Raw genomic sequence first — 24,810 nt, 5'->3', positions numbered from 1 at the left:
GACGAATTCCTAAATAAGGCAGCTGCACTAAAGGGTAACGTCGACATAATCATGGCTCAACAAAATGAACAGGAAAATGACGATAATGAGGAGAACGATGAACTCCAACCACGACCACCGATCGGAACATTAGGTACAATCATATGTTTTAACTGATTCAAGTTCAGAAACAATTTTCTCATAACAAGTAGTAGATCTAGTAGTAGTAGTAATGAATTTTATTGAAACTTTATTTACTTTATTTTTATCATTATTTACTTTATTATTTTACTTTATTTGTCACTTTATTATTTACTTTGTTGAATTTATATTTTTTGTCTTGAGACTTCCTCTGCTTTATCTCTTCTTTTCTTTTCCTTCGTTTATTGCTTGCTTTCTTTCAGTGCACGGGTCCAGATCTCATACTAATAGTACTATATCGTTGCTTCACACTTTCTTCCACCTTCTCTTTCAAAAACCTCCACTTTTTTCATTTATTTATTGTTATATATCGTAATTATCACTTTTTCTTTTCGTTTTTGCGTATACACATCCGAAAAGCCCATTCTTCAGCTTTTCATTCATAACTTATTTCGAATTTCAATTGCTTGTCCTTCCTTCGCTCTATCATCTTTTTTCGCGCTTTCCTCTCTTCTCGCCGCTTGAAAGGACCAACAAAACTCATCGCTCAAGTATTCTCTCGCTTTTTCCTCACGTTTTTCTTCTAATCATTTTTCTCGTAATGTCATATCAAAGCCTTCTAGAAATTGCTGTGTCCCTAATCTTCTTTAACCCTGCCACATTCCATGTGATTATCTCAGTTTTTTTTTTATCTTCCATATCGCATTTATTTTTATGTAATTTCTTTTACTTCTTATTCTTGTTCTCCATCTCCTCTTCTCTCTTCTACTCTTCGTCTCTCTATCTCTTTTCCTTATTGACGAAATATCTTTTCATCGTGATCGGCCGGAATACTCCCTCTTTCTTCATTTCATATCCACCACTTTTGACCTATCCTTATTCGCATACATTTCACTTCCACGCTGATTTCGCTGTTCTTCTCTAGATCTGCAATTCCTTAACGAACTTAGTATTTTTCGTTGTCTTCTTGTCAAACTGTCCTTTATCCATTTATCTATTCCTCTCGTCGCTCCCTTCCTTTTTTATCAGCTCCTTCTTATTTTCTATGCTCCTGAATTTCATGTATAGTCTTCCTTTGCTCTCGTATACCTCCTCCAAGTTGTCGCTAATTCTCACATCGAAATTTTTTTTGATCATCCCCATTATCGCTTGTTGATTTTTAGCTTGCTACTTCGCATAAAATTTTTTTCCGAAATGATTCCAGATCCCGATTTTGAGCGAGAGCTTTTCGCAGAGGAACCACCTCATTGGCTGCTCAATAATGCAGTTGCGCTTCCTCCAAACGGTAAGTAATATCAAGTGGTTGTATATAATACGACCAATTGGTTGCAACAATATTCACTAGAATAAATACTAGAATAAAAAATAATGCTTAAAAACAATCAATTTGTAGGTCCTCCCGATCATGAACTCGTCGACGATAATTCTAGCGATGAATCGGTTATACCTGACGCCTTCGACTCAAGAGGTAAGTGAAAAAATTTGAAGTGGAGGGAAAATTGCATTGAACGTTCTTTAGAATCGAGGATAGTTTTAAAAAATAACAAAAATCGATTTGTAGGTCCTCCCGATCATGAACCCGTTGACGACAGTTCGAGTGACGAAACGGTCGTACTTGAGGTCGTGAACCAAGGTGAACGAAATGAACCATAGCAGCGCAACAGTATCGGTAAATATTCGTTATCTATTGTAAGCTTGAGGCAATTCCTAGATCTCAACGTATTTCTATATTGCGTATCCTACTAATATCTTTAATAAAATGTGAGAGAATTAGTTTTAATTATCTTATTTTATAAAGAAATGAATAAAATATCATACATTTTTTTCGATAGAAGAAAGCCTGCAAGGTATCGACGGTGAATCCCGCGGATCTTTGTCGCTTTCAGTCAATGGTGATTTCATGTTAAACCATTTTCATAATTATTATTCAAATATTTATTAAATCTGTAATCCAATATTCGATTCTTTTTTTTAAACTTTTTCTCTCTAGAAGACGATCCGGAACAAAGACTCCCTTACGGTTTGGAGGAAGCAAGGACGGAATCGCCCCAACCGCACGATATCGGTGATTATTTTTTATTTTACTTTTACAAAAACGGTTATAAAAGTATTTGCTCAATATATAACTACTTATGTTAATTTTTAGCTGTAGAAAACGATCTGGAACTTGGGATCTCGCAAGATTTTCAGGGAGGAAGGACCGAAACCGAACCACCACAGGGCAATAATATTGGTAATCATTATCTATCTATTGTAAGCTAAAAACAATTCTTCGCCCTGTTTCTAGACTCACAATGTAAATATTTGAATTTAATACTGAATTACAGAATTTTATTCATTTCGAGTTTCATAATTATAGCATATCCGAAGGCGGAGTATGCGACGAAAGGGTAATCGAGTTTCCTCAGCCCCTTCAACACAACCGACTACTTCAGTCAGTAATCAGAAGCGGAATAAGAGGAGAAAAGGTTGGATATCGCATTGAATAAAAAGAATGAGATTGGAAAACAAAATAATGACTTCTCAATATTTTCCAGAAATGAGGAACAAGGCGCTGACCCGACTACGAGAAGCTGCGGGCAGTGAATCGGCGGAGATCAATGGTAACAGCACAGTCTTACATGTTGATCTGGAAACTAGACAAAGTCTAAGGAGTGAGGGTAGTTTCGTTATGGAAATATAATTTCGTAGTAAACTCCACAATAATTGATGGTCATAAATTAGAAAAAAAAATGGAAAAAAATTTATTTTTACTAGAGATGACTAAAACTTGAAGAATGCCTACAAAAAATATCAAGTAAGTTCACAAGCACTAACTTATGAACTGAATTTTACGTTAATAACGTAACCATCCCCATCACAAAAGTTTCCAGATTTCTATGTAAGATTGTGAGTAACAGTATCATTGTTCATTAAAAATTTAGAATATAATGCACTTGCAGCTTAACCCATTAAGGCCCAAATAAACTGAATCCAAACGTTAAGTTTTATTCTTTAGCATACTTACAAAAATGAACATTATTGTCGGTAAATAGTCATTTCTTATGTTTTCTCTTTCGAATACTGTTAGGACAATTTTGAAAAAGGCCATCTTATCATACTTTTTCAAGAAAACGTGAAAAAAGCAGGATTTTTAACCGTTTTTTGATTTTTTCATTTTTTGATAGAAAAATATTTTTTTTATCAATCCCAAACTTATTAGAAAAGTGGTTCTGATACGCGGAAAAGAAGATTCTGCCTTAGGGAAAAAAATTCCAAGATGGCGTTGTCAAAATGGCGGCTGAAGTAATGAGTTTTCATTTTAATAGATGATTAAAAATGTTTATCGGTTCGGTTTCATGTTTTCGAAGGCAAAGTAACATTTATTGGGGTTTTGGGGTCGTTGATCACAATCTCCATGTCGAAATGGTGAAATTCAAGACGACGGTTATCCAAACTCGATTTGGATAACCTTTTTTTGTATATTTGTAAATTTTTTGTATGGATTTGAGTTTGGAGAGTTGCTATCCTGAATTTCACCATTTTGACATAGAGATTGTGATCAACGACCCCAAAACCCTAATAGATGTTACTTTGTCTTCGAAAACATGAAACCGAACCGATAAACACTTGTAATCACCCATTGAAATGAAAACTCACTACTTCAGCCGCCATTTTGACAACGCCATCTTGGATTTTTTTTCCCTAAGGCAGGATCTTTTTGTCCGAGTATCAGGACCACTTTTCTAATAAGTTTGGGATTGATAAAACAAATATTTTTCTATCGAAAAATCAAGAAATCGAAAAAAAGATTAAAAATCCGGCTTTTTTCACGTTTTCTTAAAAAAGTATGATAAGATGTTTTTTTTTTCAAATTTTTTTTAACAGTATTCGAAAGAGCGATCCTGAAAACATAAAAAATTACTATTTGCCTACAATAATGTTCATTTTTGTTAGTATGCTAAAGAACCAAAGTTAACATTTGAATTCAGTTCATTTGGGCCTTAATGAGTTAACAAGTAGTATTTTTATAAATGGGCATTCCAAACTCCACGGTAAACTTCGCGGATTCCTAGAATGACTACTTTTTTTCGCAATGATGTTGTTACTAGTGCATAATGTTCTTTTTTGAGCCATTTTATGTCGATTGGACGGTTAAATGCGAAATAATTGCAAGACAAATCAAATTTTAAACTGTACGCTGTCTCCATGAAAATAAATTCTATTGTAGTTTTGTACTTATATAAAGATAACAACAGGTGATGCTGACGGGTGGAATTGATAAATGAAAATTGCAAGACCGATAACATTATTAATAATCGTTCTTATAGGCATTGTAACGGTACGCTTTTTAGACGTCACCCGCTACGCGTGTGTTCGAGCTACTAAAATTTAGGAGCAGGCATGAAATGAACGAAAGAATGAAAATTTGTGTTTTGAAAATATAATAATCGGGTTTATTCACCGTAAGTTTAGTATACAAAAGAAAATGTGATGCGAATCGTTGGTGTTTCGTGGTGTAAATGAAAATATTTCCCTAATATCAATAAACTTGTCCAATTTTATGATTTCTTTCTCTAGTGTCAAGAAACTTGTCCAATTTACGATTTCTTTCCCTAAGGTCAAGAAACGTGTCCAATCGTAATTATTTCTGCTCTCCTTTGCTAATTCTTATAAATTCTGATCTGTGAGCTCAGAAATTAATTCCTATTTTTCTTGACTTTCAAATTCGCTCAATCTGATTAATCCTGTGATTCGATATAAATTTAAATAAAGTTCGTGTACTGGCTCGATATAACCCAACTGAGATTGATTAAATTTTTCTTGACAATCAAATTAATTTTTATTTTAACCAAACATTTAAAGTAATTTGGATGTTGGAGACAGCCCTCGCTTCAAAGAGAATAGTGGAGGCTTATGCTCCTAAAATAAATGATTAATGCTTCCAAAGAAATAAAAAGGGAAAATTTGAAAATGGTCCTATGCCAAGAATCTTCAGACCCCACGGAATTTCAAGGTCCCCTCCCTCTTTAGCATAGGAAAGATGGATCAAGTTTGAGAATCTTCAGAACCGAATGAATAGGAAATGACCCTCGAATCTTTGGCCTGAACGGAATCGCACAGTCCCCTCCCTCTCGGCGTGATCGGAAAGGAATCTCACCCTTGAATCTTTGGCCTGAACGGAGTCGCTCAGTCCCCTCCCTCTCGGCGTGAGATTTGGAATATTGTGGGTGGGTTGGTTGGTTGGAGCTTGTTTTCCAGAGTCACTACCTCTGTACTTGAAGCGAGAGCTGATTTAAGAATGAGCTGCCGTGGTTGCTCCGCACGGCCTTTTATACTCGTTTGAACAAAGGAATAATGATAATAATTCCGTTTAAAAATAACTTGGACTTTGATTCGCTTAGAGAAATAATCTCCAACCAGAATTCTGCTCGCTAAATTCATTGATTGGCCAGCTGATTTCTATTTCCATGTGGTTGGATAAGCTTGAGGCTGTTTTCCCTCGCTTTTATGGAAATAACGATCTTTGAGTAAAAATAAATGTTTTTATCAACCAAAAATCATATTTTGCTTCTTCAAAATCAAATAAATCAAATTTTCTTGTTGCAATCGTTACATTAGTAAATTATTGTCAATTTCAATCATTATTTCCCCTGGAACCAAACGCTCGCTCGTAACTGGTCATTTCCGTTGGAGCCAGCACGCAATTGGAGTTTTCTGGACAAGTTTTACCTGAACTCTCTTAATTGTCTTTTAAACTGAATTTTAAATTTATTTTGTTCGATTTAATCTTGTTTCGTATAGAGTTTGTATTAAATTAGTCGTTGCAGCATAAAATGAATGTAATTGTGAAAGAAAAAAGTTTATTCTCATAAGGCGATAGCCCTCACGTCGAGCCATGGAGAGTCGCGTCGAGCGGCTAAGCACGAGCTCGCGTGGCGCGAAGTTCAAACGTCATATTTTCTTTATTTAAAGAGGGAGTGCCGTTTCAGCATTGAACCTATAAAATGATCATATCACACAGAACATACTAGTTTTTCGAAAAGAAAAATACGACAGGGTATTTTTTCAAAAGCGCAATATATAGCTTATATTTATCAGTTATGTGCATCGGATATAAATAAAGGAACTTTAAGTTATGTGTTTACGAATTCATTGACATAAAATGACTCATACACACAATGCTGTTGACATTTCAATATACATATAGATATAATATTTTAAAAATTAACCCATTACAAATACTTGTACCGTATATTATTTTGAAAAATTCCTTCTTCCTCAAATTTGGCGTCGAAATACGGTGTAACGAGATTTCCCCCGCGAGGTTACGGCTCACCCGTCTCGTCTTCTCACACGATTCTCCGGCTACGAGAGTGAACTGGGCGCCAGGTACGAAGTATCGCCGATTACTCGACTTTTTATTTATTCACCCTCAACGGTGGTAACGCCAAAAAGATCATAATACTCAGAGTGCGCGAGAGACACGAGTGACCGAGGACGGTCTGGATACTCAGCTCAAACTGAGATACAGAAGGTAGAGGGGGGGGGAGGGGGGATCCTTGGGGAAAGTAGCAATCCGCGGTACGCAGAAAAACAGTCGACACAGAGTTTAGGATTCAACCAAATATTTACAATTTATTCACAATTTATGGAAGACACAGAATTTACAAGCAAGCACAAGTGATTGAGCGTCATCATCGATTATGAATAAAATAACAACCGCACGATCCGAGTGACAGAAACGGTAAGGCCTGAATTCAAACAATATAATAGAATCGGCGAGTAAAGAATTCCAGAGGTAAAACAGAAGTTATTGGCCGTTTCGTCTATTCGTCCGCCCTGATAATAGCTAGTCGACACCAACGACCCGAGTGTCTTAGGTAAAGCGCCAGCAAAAGGTAATCGGTAGCGAGTACCGTAGGTAATGCGCAGGTAAAAATCATCAGCCGCGAAGGCTAGAGGTACGATTAATCAGCCACGAGGGCTGTAGGTAAAAGGTAACCGGTAGCAAGTACCGTAGGTAATGCGCAGGTAAAGTCCATCAGCCGCGAGGGCTGGAGGTAAAATTAATCAGCCGCAAAGACTGTAGGTAAAGCGCAGGTACAGTTAATCAGTCGCAAGGACCGCAGGTGAAACTAATCAGCCGCGAAGGCTGTAGGTAACAGGTAGTGCGAATGGCCAGGTAATAAAAGTATGAGAGATAGTATAATTAAACGTTTGCGTGGTACGAAAATATAATATAGGAAAGAGATGACGCCAGTTAAATTGAGAACAAGTAATAATCCGCGATATAAAAGGAACGGACGAAAACTATAGAAAAACAAAGAAGTTGCTAACCGCCGTATAGCCCGTACCGCGACAACGAGAGTGAGAGAGATAGCACGAAAACATCGCACGACCGGGCGCGCTCGCTAGAGCCCTCGGCACGTACAAGGAGAGAGAGACAGAGATACTCAGAAGATATTGCGCATTATATTCAGCGCTTTACGCAACGAAAACTCAAATGATATAATTTTTAATACTTCGACTCGTAAGTCTCTCGAAACGCCAAATAGAGCTAAACTAAAACCCGGAACTATATTCCGAAAAGGAAAACACGAAAAAGCTCAACAAGACAAATGATTCGGGGAGAACGGACTTACCGAGGGATCCAACTCGCCGCACAAAGATCAGGCTCGGTGTTCTTGGTCGGACGTGGACTCGTCGGTACGGTGCTCGGAATTAGACTTCTTCTTCTTCTTCTCTTTTTGGAGATGGAGAGGGGGTCTCCTTCTCCTGGCCTCATGTGTGACACAGATACAGCCAATGGAAGCAGTTTGTTCTGTTGGAGCGTATGTTAGCGCCCTCTTCAGCGACTGTGTTAGGAGGACTGGAACAGGTCGGGTCAGTTTGGGTGGGGGTGCGAGGATTAACCCTCTTTAACTTTCTCCCCTCCCCCTACCCAATTTTCTGGTTTGACTGGAGTATAATGGACTTAAGTTGTTTCCTTTTAATCATTTTTCTTTTACACTAATATTATGTTTGTTTTACGCAGTTTAGGGTCTAATCATATTGTAGAAAAAACCTCATGTATCTCGCTATAAAATTTTGTTATTATTTTAAGGATTTTTTGGTCATTAGAAAATACAAGTCTACGTATTTCCCATGACGGGTATTTTCTTATTTTCATGAGTGATGTCATCAGCTTTTTTGTCGCCTCGCGAGAGAGCTCGCAGTTCCAGAAGATATGATTTAAATCTTGAATTTCTTTTCCGCATAAGCAGAGTGGATCCTGTATTATATTTAGTTTGTGGAGGAAAATCTTCGTCCCCGTGTGTCCCGTGCGTAGCCTGTTCATAAAGACTATCGATTTTCTTGTCAGGTCGGAGTTGTGGAACCACGGGGCTCTTTCCGATTCTGTTCGTAGATTTCCATATTCTTTTCCCTTGAAGTTGAATTGGCAGTTAAGGAAGTATTTCGTTTTATCCCATGCGTCTCTTTGAAAGGCGCTGTAGACGGAATTTCGGCTCTGTGCGAGTTGTATAGGCATACCAATTAGGCTCCCTGATGCCGCTTCCCTGTCCGCTGCTTCGTTACCTTCGATGCCTACGTGGGCAGGGCACCATACAACTGAGATTTGTTTGTTGCTTCTTTTAATGTTCAATATTGAACTCTTAATCTCTAGTATGACTTTTTGCGTTTTCGGGGAAATCTTTGGAGTTTCGATACATTTTAAAACCGCCGCCGAGTCGGAGCATATGATAATGTCCCTTGCTTCTGTATGTCTAACGTACTTGATGGCCTCCTTGATCGCTGTTGCTTCGGCCTCAAAGACCGAGTTGTGTCCTTCCAACAGGAAACCTCGTTTGATGTTTCTCCTCGGGATGACAAAGGCTGCTGCAGTAAGCCCTAGCTCTCTGTTTTTGGAGCCATCCGTGAATATCTTCTCAGATTCAGCGTGGTTGTCCCTGAGGAAGGTGCAGAAGGTTTTGTTAAGCTCTTTGGAGTTTTTGGCTGCTAGACCGGCCTCGACGTTTACGTCTATTTTCTGAACTTGTGTTTCGTATGGGAATTCATAGCACACCGGTAAGTTAAGTCTTTCTATGTTTTGGATTTTTCCTTTTATGTTCGGCCAAGTTTCCGCTAGAAAGGAGACGTATTTGCTTGGGATTCTTCTTCGATTTTGCATGATTATGAAATATTTTAACAAGGATGCTCTAATGTGTATGGGCATTTCTTTTGCTAAGTCCAGTAAAATATTGGTGAGAGTCCAGCCCATACAACCCAGTATCATTCTCAGCGCACGGAACTGTATTTTTTCGAGTTTTGCTAGTGTTGTTTTGGGCGATGAGTAGTAACAAAAGTATCCCCACTCGAAACGAGCTCTTATCATACCTTTATATAAAGTTAGTAGAGTTGACGGGTGGCTACCCCAGGTTATAGCACTCAGAATTCTGTTTATGTTAATCGTTCTTGTAGCTGTCTGTACCAGGTTGTTGACATGTGTGTTCCATGATAGTTTTGAGTCCATGATCACACCTAAGAATTTCACTCTGTTTTGCGGCTCTAATGGCGTCCCGTTGAGTTCAATTTTCAACTGTATTATGGGGGTCTTGCGATTCGTAAATATCATAAATTTAGATTTCCCTGGCGAGATGGATAGCCCCAACGATTCTAACCATTTCCTCAGGGTCTCCGCTCCACTATGTAATTCCAATATAGCGGATTCAGTGTCAGCATTTCTAAAGTATAAGGCAATGTCGTCTGCATACTGCACGACATTGCAAACCTCTCCGATATTTCGGAGGATATCTCGGAGGTAGATATAAAGAGACTTGGTAGAGTCTCGGGACAAGTACATTGACAGCTCTGTCGTATGCTGGCCTGAGGCTCTCGCCGAAACTATCTTTTCTCTGAATAAAGCGATTCGCGGTGGTGGGGGTAAAATTGGCAGTCATTTTGTTTAAATACGAAACTCATAAGTCATCTGAGGCTTCGAAAATTGAACTGGAGATTAATTAATGAATTCTCTTTCGATTCCGCCCAAAATCAGCAAGATCGGTGGCGTAATTGCTGAGAAAAAACTTTGCACGGGCTCAAGATTATTTAAAAAATGTTCGTCGTCTAGTGGAGTGCATAATATTTATTATTTTAGTAAAAATAGTATTGTGGTGTGATAATATTAAGAAAACCAGTCTTTAGTGAATTAAACCGGTATAGAAGCGGCGGCGTAAATATAATCTGTGATCCGTGTGTTTTAAAAAAGTGCGTAATGCAGATTTTATTATTTCGTTCGATTAGAAATAAGTATTAATTCCTTCAATTGAACCAGTGTGCGAGGGATATTGTCCAGCGTAAATATATCGTCAGTTATAGCGTGGTTATATGTCATGTGTGTAATTAGATTATGTATACGAGTTCCCTTTGATAGTTGTGTAGTAACGAACCGGCCGGCGTTTGACGTTACGAAATGCGCGACAAATGTAACGAACGTTCGCATAGTTGGTAAATAATATAAACTTGATAAGTCAAATCAGTTTATCGAAAACAGTTCTGAAAGTTCAAAGTTGTGAGGAAAAACGTGCGTCAACCTATAACCTCAAATTTTCTTTTCGATCTGAAATTATATGGTTGATAAATAATTAACAAAGCAAAAACACACGGAACTGTTAGTATGATGTTAGAAACTTCAATTGAATAAATATTTTCTAATTTATTTCTTGTGTCATCATTATTTTTGAATATTCCCATATTTTGCTTCCTATGCAGTTTGACTCTGCTCTTTCCGATCCTTGTTTTCACTTCATCGGTTTGCGGCGGATCGATACATATTATTAATTCATTGCCTAATATGTGTCCTATGATTTTCTACTATTTCTTCATGCTGATTGTGGTAACGTGATTCAAGAGGTTTCCAGCTATGATCATCAATCGCACATTTTATACATCAGATTCTCAAAACAGTTTCTGGTCTTGATATAAGTGTAGTTATTCTTTTGCCACCTGGTCTGTCGAGTAATAAAGTTTGAAACTTGTTCCAAAAAGTCTTTGGATGCTTTTTTTGCTGATAATATGAAAAGTCGAATCTTCGGAATGCGGTAGGCAAACACAAATTTTGACAACAATACTTATGAAATGACGTGTATGTTGAGTATTCCTATTCTACAAACTGCAAATGTGGAATTATTAGTGAAAAGATTCATTACGATAAGTCTACTGTTGCTCAGTTTTGGATGCGATTAAGTATAATGCCTGCCAACATCATGGAAACCTACCGAATTTCTGAATGTTATGTGCGCTATGTCATTTTAATGTAACATCTTGACTTCTAACAACTTTTCACTATAATACTATAGATTTGGAGCATTGAAATACAGCAAAAATCTGCAAACTATAAAATTTATACAGTGTGCCATTCATTTTACTTTTTAACTCTCACTGTAACATAAATATGAAGTGAAAAATTCATTACAAAAGTCTTCAGTTGATAATTTATGGATAGATTTGAAATTGCTGTCTTCAAAACTCATTGCATAGATACATTGAATCGCAGCAGATCCCTGCGAACTCTGAAATTTCTGTGCATAAATATGTGTGCTAAGTATCATCCCCTATCTTTGATTATGGTAATATGTAATGGAACTTGGTTCAGCAAGTTTTAAAGTGTTTCTTTTCAAATAGTATTGAAGTTTGTATTACTGCGGTATGGACGACGCTGAAGTTTCCAACGTTGGAGTCCAACGAAATGAACGAAAAAAAGTTTGTAATTCACCAATTTTTTATTTCACGAATCGTTGGTGCAGCTTGAAAAACTACGAATCGCAAATTTGGCAGGGAACAAAATAGGAGAATTACTGAAATTATTGGAGAGTTTTTTTCGATCATTTCGTTGGACTCCAATGTTGGAAACTTCAGCGTCATGCGGTATGGAGCGAATACCTTCAAACTTTCATATTTTTGTGTCGCAACATTTGTGCCAATCATTCAAATTATTTACTCCAACTGTAGCATGTAATCTGGAAAATTCATCACGAAAGTTTTCAGTTTTTCTAAATTCCTAAATTTTCCTTTTTCTATTCTATTCTGAATTTTTACATTTCTAAATTCTCCTGAAAATGTTTTTCTCCAAAACCAATGAAGGTACCTTAAACGTCTTTGAATTCTGTTGCTCTGTTGAATTAAGTACGCTCAGTTTTTTTTGCTTCTTTGAGTTCTGACATAATAAATGTTTCCGGGTGCCTTTTTTCGGCCACTTGCAAACTTTGGAAATATATTTCATCGGGGGCACGTTTTGGATGGCACGAAAATGTCTAGGTTCAGAATGCAAAAGCGACATTTAAAAAAGGCCAATTCTGTTGAATTTGTTGTGTCTTGAATTTAATCTATCTTTCCTCTTTTCCTTTCTTTTTTCTAACGTTATAAGCCGAAAATCATATCTCGGCCTCCAACGCGCTTTCCACCGTGCTCTTTGGTTCCTAATTGACAAAGCATATTAGAGTACAAGGAAAAAAATCGCCAAAGTCCAAGGATAGACCTGTGACGAAATATTTCCAGTACAATTTTGACGAAAAATAGGTCTTTTTTCGTGAAAACCAACGTTATAAGCCGAAAATCATAAATATTTCATAGAAATTTAAACCAAAATCCTATAGTCATCTGAACATAAATAAGGAACTTTTAAGAAAAAAGACGTGATATCAAACCATAAGCTTCCCATAGGAAAAAAAAGGTTGGGACAAGTACATTGAAAGTCCCTCGTTTGCTGATAATTCCATCCATAAAACAAACTTTAAAAAAAATTTTTATAAAAAATTGCCAAAAAAATTATTTTATAAAAAAAATACAGAACGATTCGAAAAAAATTTCACAAATCTTGAAAAAATATTATCTTTAAAAAAAAACTAACCTGTATCTATTTTTCAAAGTGTCAAAAGAATCAAGTATAACAAGTAAAAAATAAAAAACCGAAAAACTTGAAATCATTTTGGAAACCGATGCCTCATTCTTCTTATTTGATTCGAATAGCTAAATCAATTGAAAAAAATTCCATCTAATTTATGTGCAACATTAAAATTTATTATATTAATTAGAGGCCAACTATTTTTTAATGAATTGAAAATAGTTACCATTTGAATTACATGCAGCACTAAAATTTATGATCTCAATCGGTGGACAAGTATTTTATTAGTAACTCCAAATTTTGACATTATTAAATTGTTCTAAGAAGCTTTTAAATCCAAAAAAATCACATGAAAGCTAGTTATTTGTTACTCTATGGTGGCAGAGACTTATAAGAAAATCGATTCTTCTCAGACTTTCAGGATCCTCTGGTATTATCACAATATTCGACGTCGATTGGATCGATACAAATTATGTTTAAATATGTGTTAAAAATACTTGTCCGGCCCATCACTTTCAATTTAAATTGTTTATCCAAATAACAATCAGGGCTTGTCTAGAACTGATGGATCACAAGTATTCATGCAGAGAGATTTGAGAGAATTATCTTCAAGTAATTTTTACTTAATTGCACTAATTTAATAAAAAACGGAAACAAATTGCAGAGAGATTTGAGAGAATTATCTTCAAGTAATTTTTACTTAATTGCACTAATTTAATAAAACCGGAAACAAATTGTTCCGCAATATACAAGGGATATTATTGTGCATCGATAAATGAAAAAAATTGTACATAATATATATGTTCAATAGGGCGTTTCAAAAAAAAATTTTTTATTTGTTTTCCATTGCAAACAGGCTTAAAAGTTTCTTTTTGGTGTAAAAAGACTCCAGTTAAAATTTAAGCCCTTAATATTAATATTTAGATAGTCCTCATCGCACTTTTCTATTTTCCATAAGAATAACATTGGAAATTTCTTTTTTGCACATTCTGATACTTACTGCAAGCCCATTGTGCGTCATATAAAAAATGTCTTCACTTATTCTCGTAGAAAATCGCACGCTCTACAAAAAACTTCTCTTATGATTTTTCGTTAAAATTAATAGTTTCAAATTTATTAGAGGTCAATCTATCGCAAATTTGACGATTTTCAGTACATTATAGCGGATTTAATGGTTTTATTGGAAAAGATTGGCGAAAAATTTGTGTTTATCTTAAATTTAGTCTGTTAGAGAATATTTGCTCATATTTTTTGTAATAATATGGCCAGCGAAACTCTGAGAAAAAAAATTAAAAATAACTTTCAGTATTTGATGAAAATCATATTTCAAAAAAACAATACACACTGAGGAATACCAATATCTATTTTTACAAGAATCAACAAACTAAACTACTTCATCGACAACTCCACCGAGTAGAAAAGTAGTTATATTACCGATATAGAGTCTAAAAGTTTTTTATTTATCGGCACATTGATATGTATGAGACAACTCGATTGCTCAACTGTAATTTTGAAAATTAATTTTAACCATAAAAGTTTTTGAAACATGTACGGAGACTAAGAAAACAAGAATAATTAACCCTTTGTGCCATGGTGGCACTCTCAGAGTGCCACCTGTTTTAGAACCATGTTTTTAGCAATTTTGGATGAATTAAAAAAAAATTTTTGGTGTTTCCGCATCAGTCATATATTCATAAATAAGTATAGATGTGCAATATTTAAAAATTATAGATCATTTTGTTTATGCACATAAACAAACCTTAACAAACCGCAATGGTTGTAGATAAAATTCATTATCTCTGGAAGTTTTCGAAGTACACATTTTTCCTTACGTGGGATTAGCTTAAAATTTTGCACTCGAGGGTGTTTGGGTCGCTGATTACGATTCCGCCCTCAAAAATATGAAATTCAAGATGGCGGATCTAAAATGGCGGACTAAAAATGCAAAAATCGTTTGATAAAAGGGAAATTTGGTACTCGGGGGTTTTCAGGGTCGCTGATTACAAATCTTCAATCAAAATTCGGAATTTCAAGATGGCGGATCCAATATGGTGAACTGAAAATGCAAAAACCGTTCCATGAAACCTAAAGTTGGTACTCAGAGGTTTTTGGAGTCGCTCATTACAAATCGGCACTCATAAGAAGGGAATTCAATATGGAATAATCGTTTCATCCCTTTGTGACCTCTTTTTTTTGTAAACTGTGTGTTTTATAACCATTTTCTAAGAAGTTCCGACAAAATTTTTAAACTCTTTTTTGTTTGCAGAATCAGTCATGTATTCGAAAATCAAAATTAGTCGCCACTCGGGAGTACAATAGAATTGACAATCTTCTGCACAATGCTCCGTACTCAATCAAAACCAGAGACACGAACGAAGACGTGACGGTTGTTGTCTTCATTTTTTTGGTCTTTTTATTTCTTTTTGTTTTTCAATTTGTAAAATATTTTTTAAAAGTTTCTTTTGTTCTTTTCGATTCCGAAAACCCCCGAGTTCTGAATATCATGCGGTTTGAATGAATTTTCGCATTTTTGGTCCGCCATATAAGATCCGCCATTTTTAGTTTTGAAATTTTGAGGGTGGAATCGTAATCAGTGACTCCAAAAACCCCCAAGTGCTAAATATCTTGCGGTTCGAATGAATTTTCGCATTTTTGGTCCGCCATATTGGATCCGCCATTTTGAATTTTGAAATTTTGAGGGTGGAATGGTAATGAGCGACCCTGAAAACCTCCGAATACCAAATTTCAAGCCGATTGGAGTAAAAGAAAAATGCGTGACACAAAGGCTTAAAGCTAGCTTACTCCAAAAAACGTAATTTTTTCCAATACTTTTTATTTATAGTACAAAACATGTTGAGTAATCAATTTTTTTACATATGAAAGCACATATATGAAATAACTTGAAATTTTTTTTTTTTTTTTTCAAAATGGCGGTTCTGAAAATGGCTGCTGAAACTCATCTGATTCGTAGATGGATGACATCATTTCTTAGAAAAGAATTATCAGAAATCAAAAAACAAAACGGTTTCATGTTCTGTATCGAATTGGCTATGGCCTTAAGCAGAACCAGAAATATTTATTGTTATTTTAAAAAGTTATAAACAATTAAAAGTGAAAAAAAAGGTAAAAAAATTCAAAAGTCCGCCATTTTGTTTTTTTCATTGAAAATGTTTCATTCATTAAGCTAATCCCACGTAAGGAAAAATGTGTACTTCGAAAACTTCCAGAGATAATGAATTTTATCTACAACCATTGCGGTTTGTTAAGGTTTGTTTATGTGCATAAACAAAATGATCTATAATTTTTAATTATTGCACATCTATACTTATTTATGAATATATGACTGATGCGGAAACACCAAAAATTTTTTTTTAATTCATCCAAAATTGCTAAAAACATGGTTCTAAAACAGGTGGCACTCTGAGAGTGCCACCATGGCACAAAGGGTTAATTATTCTTGTTTTCTTAGTCTCCGTACATGTTTCAAAAACTTTTATGGTTAAAATTAATTTTCAAAATTACAGTTGAGCAATCGAGTTGTCTCATACATATCAATGTGCCGATAAATAAAAAACTTTTAGACTCTATATCGGTAATATAACTACTTTTCTACTCGGTGGAGTTGTCGATGAAGTAGTTTAGTTTGTTGATTCTTGTAAAAATAGATATTGGTATTCCTCAGTGTGTATTGTTTTTTTGAAATATGATTTTCATCAAATACTGAAAGTTATTTTTAATTTTTTTTCTCAGAGTTTCGCTGGCCATATTATTACAAAAAATATGAACAAATATTCTCTAACAGACTAAATTTAAGATAAACACAAATTTTTCGCCAATCTTTTCCAATAAAACCATTAAATCCGCTATAATGTACTGAAAATCGTCAAATTTGCGATAGATTGACCTCTAATAAATTTGAAACTATTAATTTTAACGAAAAATCATAAGAGAAGATTTTTGTAGAGCGTGCGATTTTCTACGAGAATAAGTGAAGACATTTTTTATATGACGCACGATGGGCTTGCAGTAAGTATCAGAATGTGCAAAAAAGAAATTTCCAATGTTATTCTTATGGAAAATAGAAAAGTGCGATGAGGACTATCTAAATATTAATATTAAGGGCTTAAATTTTAACTGGAGTCTTTTTACACCAAAAAGAAACTTTTAAGCCTGTTTGCAATGGAAAACAAATAAAAAATTTTTTTTTGAAACGCCCTATTGAACATATATATTATGTACAATTTTTTTCATTTATCGATGCACAATAATATCCCTTGTATATTGCGGAACAATTTGTTTCCGGTTTTATTAAATTAGTGCAATTAAGTAAAAATTACTTGAAGATAATTCTCTCAAATCTCTCTGCAATTTGTTTCCGTTTTTTATTAAATTAGTGCAATTAAGTAAAAATTACTTGAAGATAATTCTCTCAAATCTCTCTGCATGAATACTTGTGATCCATCAGTTCTAGACAAGCCCTGATTGTTATTTGGATAAACAATTTAAATTGAAAGTGATGGGCCGGACAAGTATTTTTAACACATATTTAAACATAATTTGTATCGATCCAATCGACGTCGAATATTGTGATAATACCAGAGGATCCTGAAAGTCTGAGAAGAATCGATTTTCTTATAAGTCTCTGCCACCATAGAGTAACAAATAACTAGCTTTCATGTGATTTTTTTGGATTTAAAAGCTTCTTAGAACAATTTAATAATGTCAAAATTTGGAGTTACTAATAAAATACTTGTCCACCGATTGAGATCATAAATTTTAGTGCTGCATGTAATTCAAATGGTAACTATTTTCAATTCATTAAAAAATAGTTGGCCTCTAATTAATATAATAAATTTTAATGTTGCACATAAATTAGATGGAATTTTTTTCAATTGATTTAGCTATTCGAATCAAATAAGAAGAATGAGGCATCGGTTTCCAAAATGATTTCAAGTTTTTCGGTTTTTTATTTTTTACTTGTTATACTTGATTCTTTTGACACTTTGAAAAATAGATACAGGTTAGTTTTTTTTTAAAGATAATATTTTTTCAAGATTTGTGAAATTTTTTTCGAATCGTTCTGTATTTTTTTTTATAAAATAATTTTTTTGGCAATTTTTTATAAAAATTTTTTTTAAAGTTTGTTTTATGGATGGAATTATCAGCAAACGAGGGACTTTCAATGTACTTGTCCCAACCTTTTTTTTCCTATGGGAAGCTTATGGTTTGATATCACGTCTTTTTTCTTAAAAGTTCCTTATTTATGTTCAGATGACTATAGGATTTTGGTTTAAATTTCTATGAAATATTTATGATTTTCGGCTTATAACGTTGGTTTTCACGAAAAAAGACCTATTTTTCGTCAAAATTGTACTGGAAATATTTCGTCACAGGTCTATCCTTGGACTTTGGCGATTTTTTTCCTTGTACTCTAATATGCTTTGTCAATTAGGAACCAAAGAGCACGGTGGAAAGCGCGTTGGAGGCCGAGATATGATTTTCGGCTTATAACGTTAGAAAAAAGAAAGGAAAAGAGGAAAGATAGATTAAATTCAAGACACAACAAATTCAACAGAATTGGCCTTTTTTAAATGTCGCTTTTGCATTCTGAACCTAGACATTTTCGTGCCATCCAAAACGTGCCCCCGATGAAATATATTTCCAAAGTTTGCAAGTGGCCGAAAAAAGGCACCCGGAAACATTTATTATGTCAGAACTCAAAGAAGCAAAAAAAACTGAGCGTACTTAATTCAACAGAGCAACAGAATTCAAAAACGTTTAAGGTAACTTCATTGGTTTTAGAGAAAAACAATTTCAGGAGAATTTAGAAATGAATTCAGAAATGTAAAAATTCAGAATAGAATTTAGAAAAAGGAAAATTTAGGAATTTAGAAAATCTGAAGACTTTTGTGGTGAATTTTCCAGATTACATGTTACGGTTGGAGTAAATAATTTGAATGATTGGCACACATGCTGCGACACAGAAATATGAAAGTTTGGAGGTATTCGCTTCATAGCAGTAATACAAACTTCAATACTATTTGAAAAGAAACACTTTAAATCTTGCTGAACCAAGATCCATTACATATTACCATAATCAAAAATAGGGGGTGACACGTAGCACACATATTTATGCACAGAGATTTCAGAGTTCGCAGGGATCTGCTGCGATTCAATGTATCTACGCAATGAATTTTGAAGACAGCTATTTCAAATCTATCCATAAATGAGCAACTGAAGACTTTTGTAATGGATTTTTCATTTTATATATATGTTACCGTTAGAGTCAAAAAGTAAAATGAATGGCACAGTATATAAATTGTATAGTTTGTAGATCTTTGCTGTATTTCAATGATTCGAATCTACAGCATTATAATGAAAAGTTGTCGAAATTCATGATGTCACATTAAAATGACATAGCGCACATTGCATTCAGAAATTCTGTATATTTCCATGGATGTTGGCAGGCATTATATTTGACCGTATCCAAAACGGAGCAACTGTAGACTTATCATAATGAATCTTTTCCCTAATAATTCCACATTTGCAGTTTACAAAGTGGGAATACTCAACACACATGTCATTTCATAAGTTCTATTGTCAAAATTTGTGTTTACCCACTGCATTCCGAAGATACGACTTTTCATATCATCAGAAAAAAAGTATCCAAAGGCTTTCTGGAAAAGTTTCCAAATTTATCACTCGACAGACTAAGTAGAAAAAGAATAACTATACTTATACCAAGACCAGAAATTTTTTTAAAAATATGATTTATAAAATGTGCAATTAAATATCATGGCTAGGAATCTCTCGAATGATCTTACCTCAATCAGCATGAAGAAGTAGTAGAAAATCAGAGGACACATCTCAGGCAACGAATTAATAATATGTATCGATCCGCTGCAAACCGATGGGGTGAAAACAAGGATCGGAGAGGGCAGAGCCAAACTTAATATCAAGCAAAATATAGGAATGTTTAAAAATAATGATGACACAAGAAATAAATTAGAAAACATTTATTCAATTAAAGTCTCTAGCATCATTCTAACAGTTCCGTGTGTTTTTCTTTTATTAATTCGTATATATATATATAAGTTTGTCAAATAGTGCTTTTCAGGACAGTCCCGAAAACCTACATGGTTGGCAAAGGTTGCGCTCCTTGGCTGGGCTACTCCAGGGATTTTTTCCTTAAAATTCCATCTCCCCGGCGCAAAGCGCCGGGGGACCCACCCATTTACTTTTCAAGAATTTTTTTTTTATTTTTTTAATTTGAACAAAGAAAAAAGAAAATTCTTGAAAAGTAAATGGGCGGGTCTCCCCGGCGCTTCGCGCTTCGCGCCGGGGAGACGGAATTTTTAGGTCAAAATCTCCGGAGTAGCCCAGCCAAGGAGCGCAACGTTTGCCATTCATGTAACTTTCAAATCAATCATTACAAGTCCTGATATTAAACGAATGTAAAAATTTTGTTGTCAGGACTGTCCTGAAAAACACCAAGTGTCCCAGTAATATACATAAAATGACTCAAAATGTCTTGAGATAATGCCTAACCCAAACATAACCTTATTTACACATGATATATAACAACTCAACTGACGATATATTTACACTGAACAATATTTCTCGCACTCTGGTTTAATTGAAGGATCATTTCAGTTAACTCTTATTTCCAATCGAACGAAATAATGAAATCTTGAAAAGTTTCGTTGACATATGCATCGCGCATTTTTTTATATTCTGTTTCACACACATCACACAGACTACATTTACGCGGCCGTTTTGATACCGGTGTAGTATATCACAAATTTTAACAAAATAAATAGTAATATGCACTTCGTTAGATGACGAAAATTATTTTTATTTATCCCGCACGCACTTCGTAATGTTGAAATTCTGTTTATCCGACCAAAAACTGACATATTGTTTGTACATATATATATATTGTGACGGTTTTTTATTTTTGACCGTCACTAAAGCATAGAGTATCGGAAGGAGAGCGCTCCCATAGCTCCTGCTCGATACTTCGGCCACACGATTATCTCACAGGGCTTGCTTAGGGCGATAGTTTTGTTAATATTTTATTAATTTGCGTCTTGGAATATATTTTTTCATGTGAGTGATCCCGGGAAAGATAGAGAGAGAGAGAAAGGACTTCGCATTCTGTTGTTGATACAAGGACGAGGCAACGGAAATCTCACGGAAGGCTCGAGAATATTCGAGTTGGAAAATATTCGTTTGGCATCGAGGACTTGGTTGTTTTTTCATGGTTACGCCAGGGCCGTCGTACCCGCCGGATTCTCCCGTCGACAATCATCGAACGGCGATCATCGCATCATTCTCGCGAGGTCCCGTAAATTATGCGAACTCCACGGTCCGTTTTCTTGCGTAAAAATATAATGGTCGAGCCAGGGGTAAAATGCATTGACATCGTGTGTAGCATTTCCCGATTTTCAAACTCATTCTGGGGCCCTGTCTAACGCTCGGACCAATTTTGTAATTGCGCCGGACCTGTCAATAGTTTTCGGGAGTATTCGAAATTAGGAGAGGGGCGGGAGACAAAATCCTCGTTACGCGTAACGTTCTGGTTCTCGAGGAGATTCTCGTGGAGTCGCTTGGAAGATGGCGAAGCGTACACACGTATCTATATAGCAGCTTTACAAAATCTATAACCGATTAGAATTCAAAATAGTAATCGAATCCGCGGATAAAAATGGAATCGTAAAAGTAATAAAAATAATTCAGTAATAAATTACACAAACAGATAACTGTTAACAATCTCGCGTATATATTTCGACAAAAGTGACGAAACATAGCAGGAATATTCTACAAGCGACACAGCGTGTTGGAGTAACTCGGCAATCAGGCCCCACGTGGCGGCAACATGGTCGTCCAATTTTAGCCACTCCGAAAGCAAGAAAGGAAAGCTACTCCAAAAGGAAAGATCTGAAAAACAGCCCAATCAAATAACAATTAATCCACATATAACTAGCAATAATAATAAAAATAAAACTTAATAATAAAATATACTATAATCCAGGCATATTGACCAGTATTATTACTGTCCCGAGGACACGGGAAATAATTTATTGAACATGACAAAGGCAAGTAGTAAGTCGAAAGAACGAAACCTTATGGTGGATTTAGAAACAATTGATCGTGAAACCGTGAACGAGATGATAGTCGGTTCTCAAAATAGTGACTGGTCCTTAGTGCCCAGAAGAAAAAAGAGAAAAAATGTTCCCTTAGAGGCCGGCCTTCCGAGCCCACAAAAATCTGGAAACAGCCCAACAGACGAGCAACATGCGGACGAACCGAGACAAAAGAAGAGAAGAGAATATCAGCGGAACTTCCCAGAAAGAAAGAACAGGTATTCCGATAAGGCGGTAGAGCCTTTTATGGTATTAATATCTCAAATCCCTAGCTTGAACGCCCAGGAAAACGTAGATGAAAGCAATAAATCACCAGTAATATCAGAAAGCAAAGGGGTAGGGGCAGTTCATCCCATGATAATAGGGAAAAAGCTTAAAAATTTTAGTGGTGCAATAACAGAAATTAAGAGAAAGGGGAGAAACTTAGTTGGAGTAATTTTACAAACGTACCAAGAAGCGAATAAACTAGTAGACTTACAGGAATCATTCCTACCTAGCACATGGAAAGCATATATCCCAGATAGCAAGATCTCGAGAGTGGGGGTGGGGAGAGACATCGACCCATCACTGACAGAGAAAGAAATACAGGAAGGCATAGAATGGATTAGCTCACCAATACGTATCACTAAAGTCGAAAGAATTATGAGAGTAACAAGAAATAGCAATAACAGCAATAATCTAACCCCAACAAGTTCGGTCAAATTCACATTCGAAGGAAGTGAACTCCCAGAAAAATTAGTGATTTATAAAACTAGGGTGTCATTGGTCCCTTTCGAACCAAAGGTTCGGAGATGCACTAACTGTCAACGCTTTGGTCACATAGCGAAGCAATGTAGAGGTTCAGCAAGATGTTTACGCTGTGGCGATAACCACCACCAAGCAGATTGCAAGAAGGTAAACCCAACCTGTATCAACTGCAAAGGCCCCCACCCAGCAAACGATTCAAATTGCGCCACATACATTAAATTGAAAATCACTAATAAAATTATAGCACTTCGTAACATAGACAGGGAAAAAGCCCTGGACATTATAAAAAAAAAACCGTCTGGATAGTTTCTACAGGCTGGATTCCTGGCTTCAAACTCTGGCATCACCAACCCCCTCGACAAGGGGTATTGCATGGTCTAGTTTTCCTCAACTTTCAGAAGAAAGAGTAGATCAACTCGGTAAGACCAACTGGGATGAAGCTAGGAAAGCCATGCCGACAAACCAGGAAAAAGAAACACTACAGCAAAAAAGAAACCTAACGACAAAAAGAAAAATACCAAAAAAGGAAACACAGAAATCCAACCCCCCCTTCTCAAGTGCCAAACTAATATATAACCCGAATTTTACAGGAATCGAAGAGGGAAATACGATTGACAACCAGACAAATAACAAAAACAAGATAACGGGCAAGACAAATAATGTGACGTTCACCCAAACACCGAGAACACCTGAAGTTCCCCCTACGAGTATCACGTCATCAACTCCTACTCCCGAGGGAAATCGAGGAGAAACCTTGGCAAAGGACAACCAACTAAACGTTTCCGAACCCGAAATATCGCATATTTCCAATGTCTGTCTGAATCCAAATTCACAAAGGGCTCAAGGTAACCTATCTGACTCCAGCCACCAAATAAATGTTTAAAACCTTACGTGTACTGTCTTTCCTTTCGCCATAAACCACATAAAATAAAACCAAGATCCCAAATCTCTGACACTACCCCTACTATAAGATCTACCAATGGCGAATAATTGTATAATAGCAGCCCAATGGAACTGTAGAGGCTTAAGAGGAAAAACCCACGAAATGCCGGAACTCGTGCAAAACAAAGACATCCTTATTCTCGCAGAGACTTGGCTACATCCAAACACTCCTTTCAAGATCCCCGGTTTCCACCTGGTTAGAAAGGACCGGCCGATCGGAGAAATTGGAGGAGGGGTAGCAATCGGTATTAAAAACGGTATGCAGTACGAAATATTAGCACTAGACAAATTTAGATGGGCAGAGAAAGACATAGAATCAATAGCAGTAGAGATCAAACAAAAAAACAAGGACAGCATAATAGTAATAAGTAGCTACAAACCCCCCCACATAAACATGAGACCAGAAAACTGGACTACCTATTTTAATGACATAGCCTCACTCAGTAAAAACGGCAAAAACTTTTTAGTAGGCGGAGACCTCAACGTTAAATCCCCGGTTTGGGGAAGTCAAAGTTGGAACCAGAGTGGAAAATCTTTGCACAAAGTAATAAACCAAACCAATCTAGTCATAATCAATAACAAATCTCCTACCTTCCTTAACCAAAACAATAAATGGGATGTTCTAGATATCACCTTAGTGAGCCACAACCTAGCACCAGCGTGTTGCTGGAAGGTGCTAGACGATAACTTGGGCAGTGATCACCTAGTGATAGAGTTAGAGATTGCAGGCAAAAGTATGTATAAGCAAAACCGCAGACCGTCAATAATTACAACGAAAACAGATTGGAGTAAATTCGCGAAATCCCTAGATAATGAAGTCCCGCAAGGCCCCATATTAAATAGAAATATACTTCAAAAGTACGACACGGTATGCAAACAAATCGAACTAAGCCTGCTGGAAGCAGGGGCATGCCGGAGCGAAAACCAAACCCAAACAAACAATCGAAAAACTAATAAAAAATCCTGGTGGAACCCAGAATGCAGCAGGGCAGT

The 24,810-nt window shown here is 35.9% G+C and overlaps 2 protein-coding genes across 9 annotated transcripts in view; one reads left to right on the top strand and one right to left on the bottom strand.

The window, feature by feature from the left end:
* Positions 1 to 24,810, bottom strand: part of Wdr59 (WD repeat domain 59) — a 210,555-nt gene that overhangs the window by 112,077 nt on the left and 73,668 nt on the right. The window lies entirely within an intron of this gene.
* On the top strand, positions 1,946 to 23,765 carry LOC122416534 (uncharacterized). 2 transcript variants are annotated; one of them, XR_006262127.1, is made up of 6 exons: positions 1,946 to 2,012; positions 2,111 to 2,185; positions 2,267 to 2,353; positions 2,480 to 2,588; positions 2,658 to 2,723; positions 23,466 to 23,765. XR_006262127.1 is itself a non-coding variant. In XM_043429576.1 (2 exons), the coding sequence occupies exons 1-2, from the start codon at positions 22,280 to 22,282 to the stop codon at positions 23,756 to 23,758; spliced, it is 360 nt and encodes a 119-aa protein (XP_043285511.1). In that variant the 5' UTR covers positions 22,108 to 22,279; the 3' UTR covers positions 23,759 to 23,765. The 2 variants fall into 2 exon arrangements, 1 of the variants encoding a protein (XP_043285511.1); XM_043429576.1 differs by lacking the exons at positions 1,946 to 2,012; positions 2,111 to 2,185; positions 2,267 to 2,353; positions 2,480 to 2,588; positions 2,658 to 2,723 and adding an exon at positions 22,108 to 22,346.

Source organism: Venturia canescens, chromosome 9 (assembly GCF_019457755.1).
Source record: "Venturia canescens isolate UGA chromosome 9, ASM1945775v1, whole genome shotgun sequence".
Classification (NCBI taxonomy): Eukaryota; Metazoa; Arthropoda; class Insecta; order Hymenoptera; family Ichneumonidae; genus Venturia; species Venturia canescens.
This window is presented reverse-complemented; position numbering and strand designations above follow the sequence as displayed.

Coding starts and splice junctions, on each gene's coding strand:
- LOC122416534 (XM_043429576.1), top strand. CDS start 22,280: ATGCGGACGAACCGAGACAAAAGAAGAGAAGAGAATATCAGCGGAACT. Junction 22,347..23,465: donor TTCCCAGAAAGAAAGAACAG/GTATTCCGATAA, acceptor CGAATTTTACAG/GAATCGAAGAGGGAAATACG.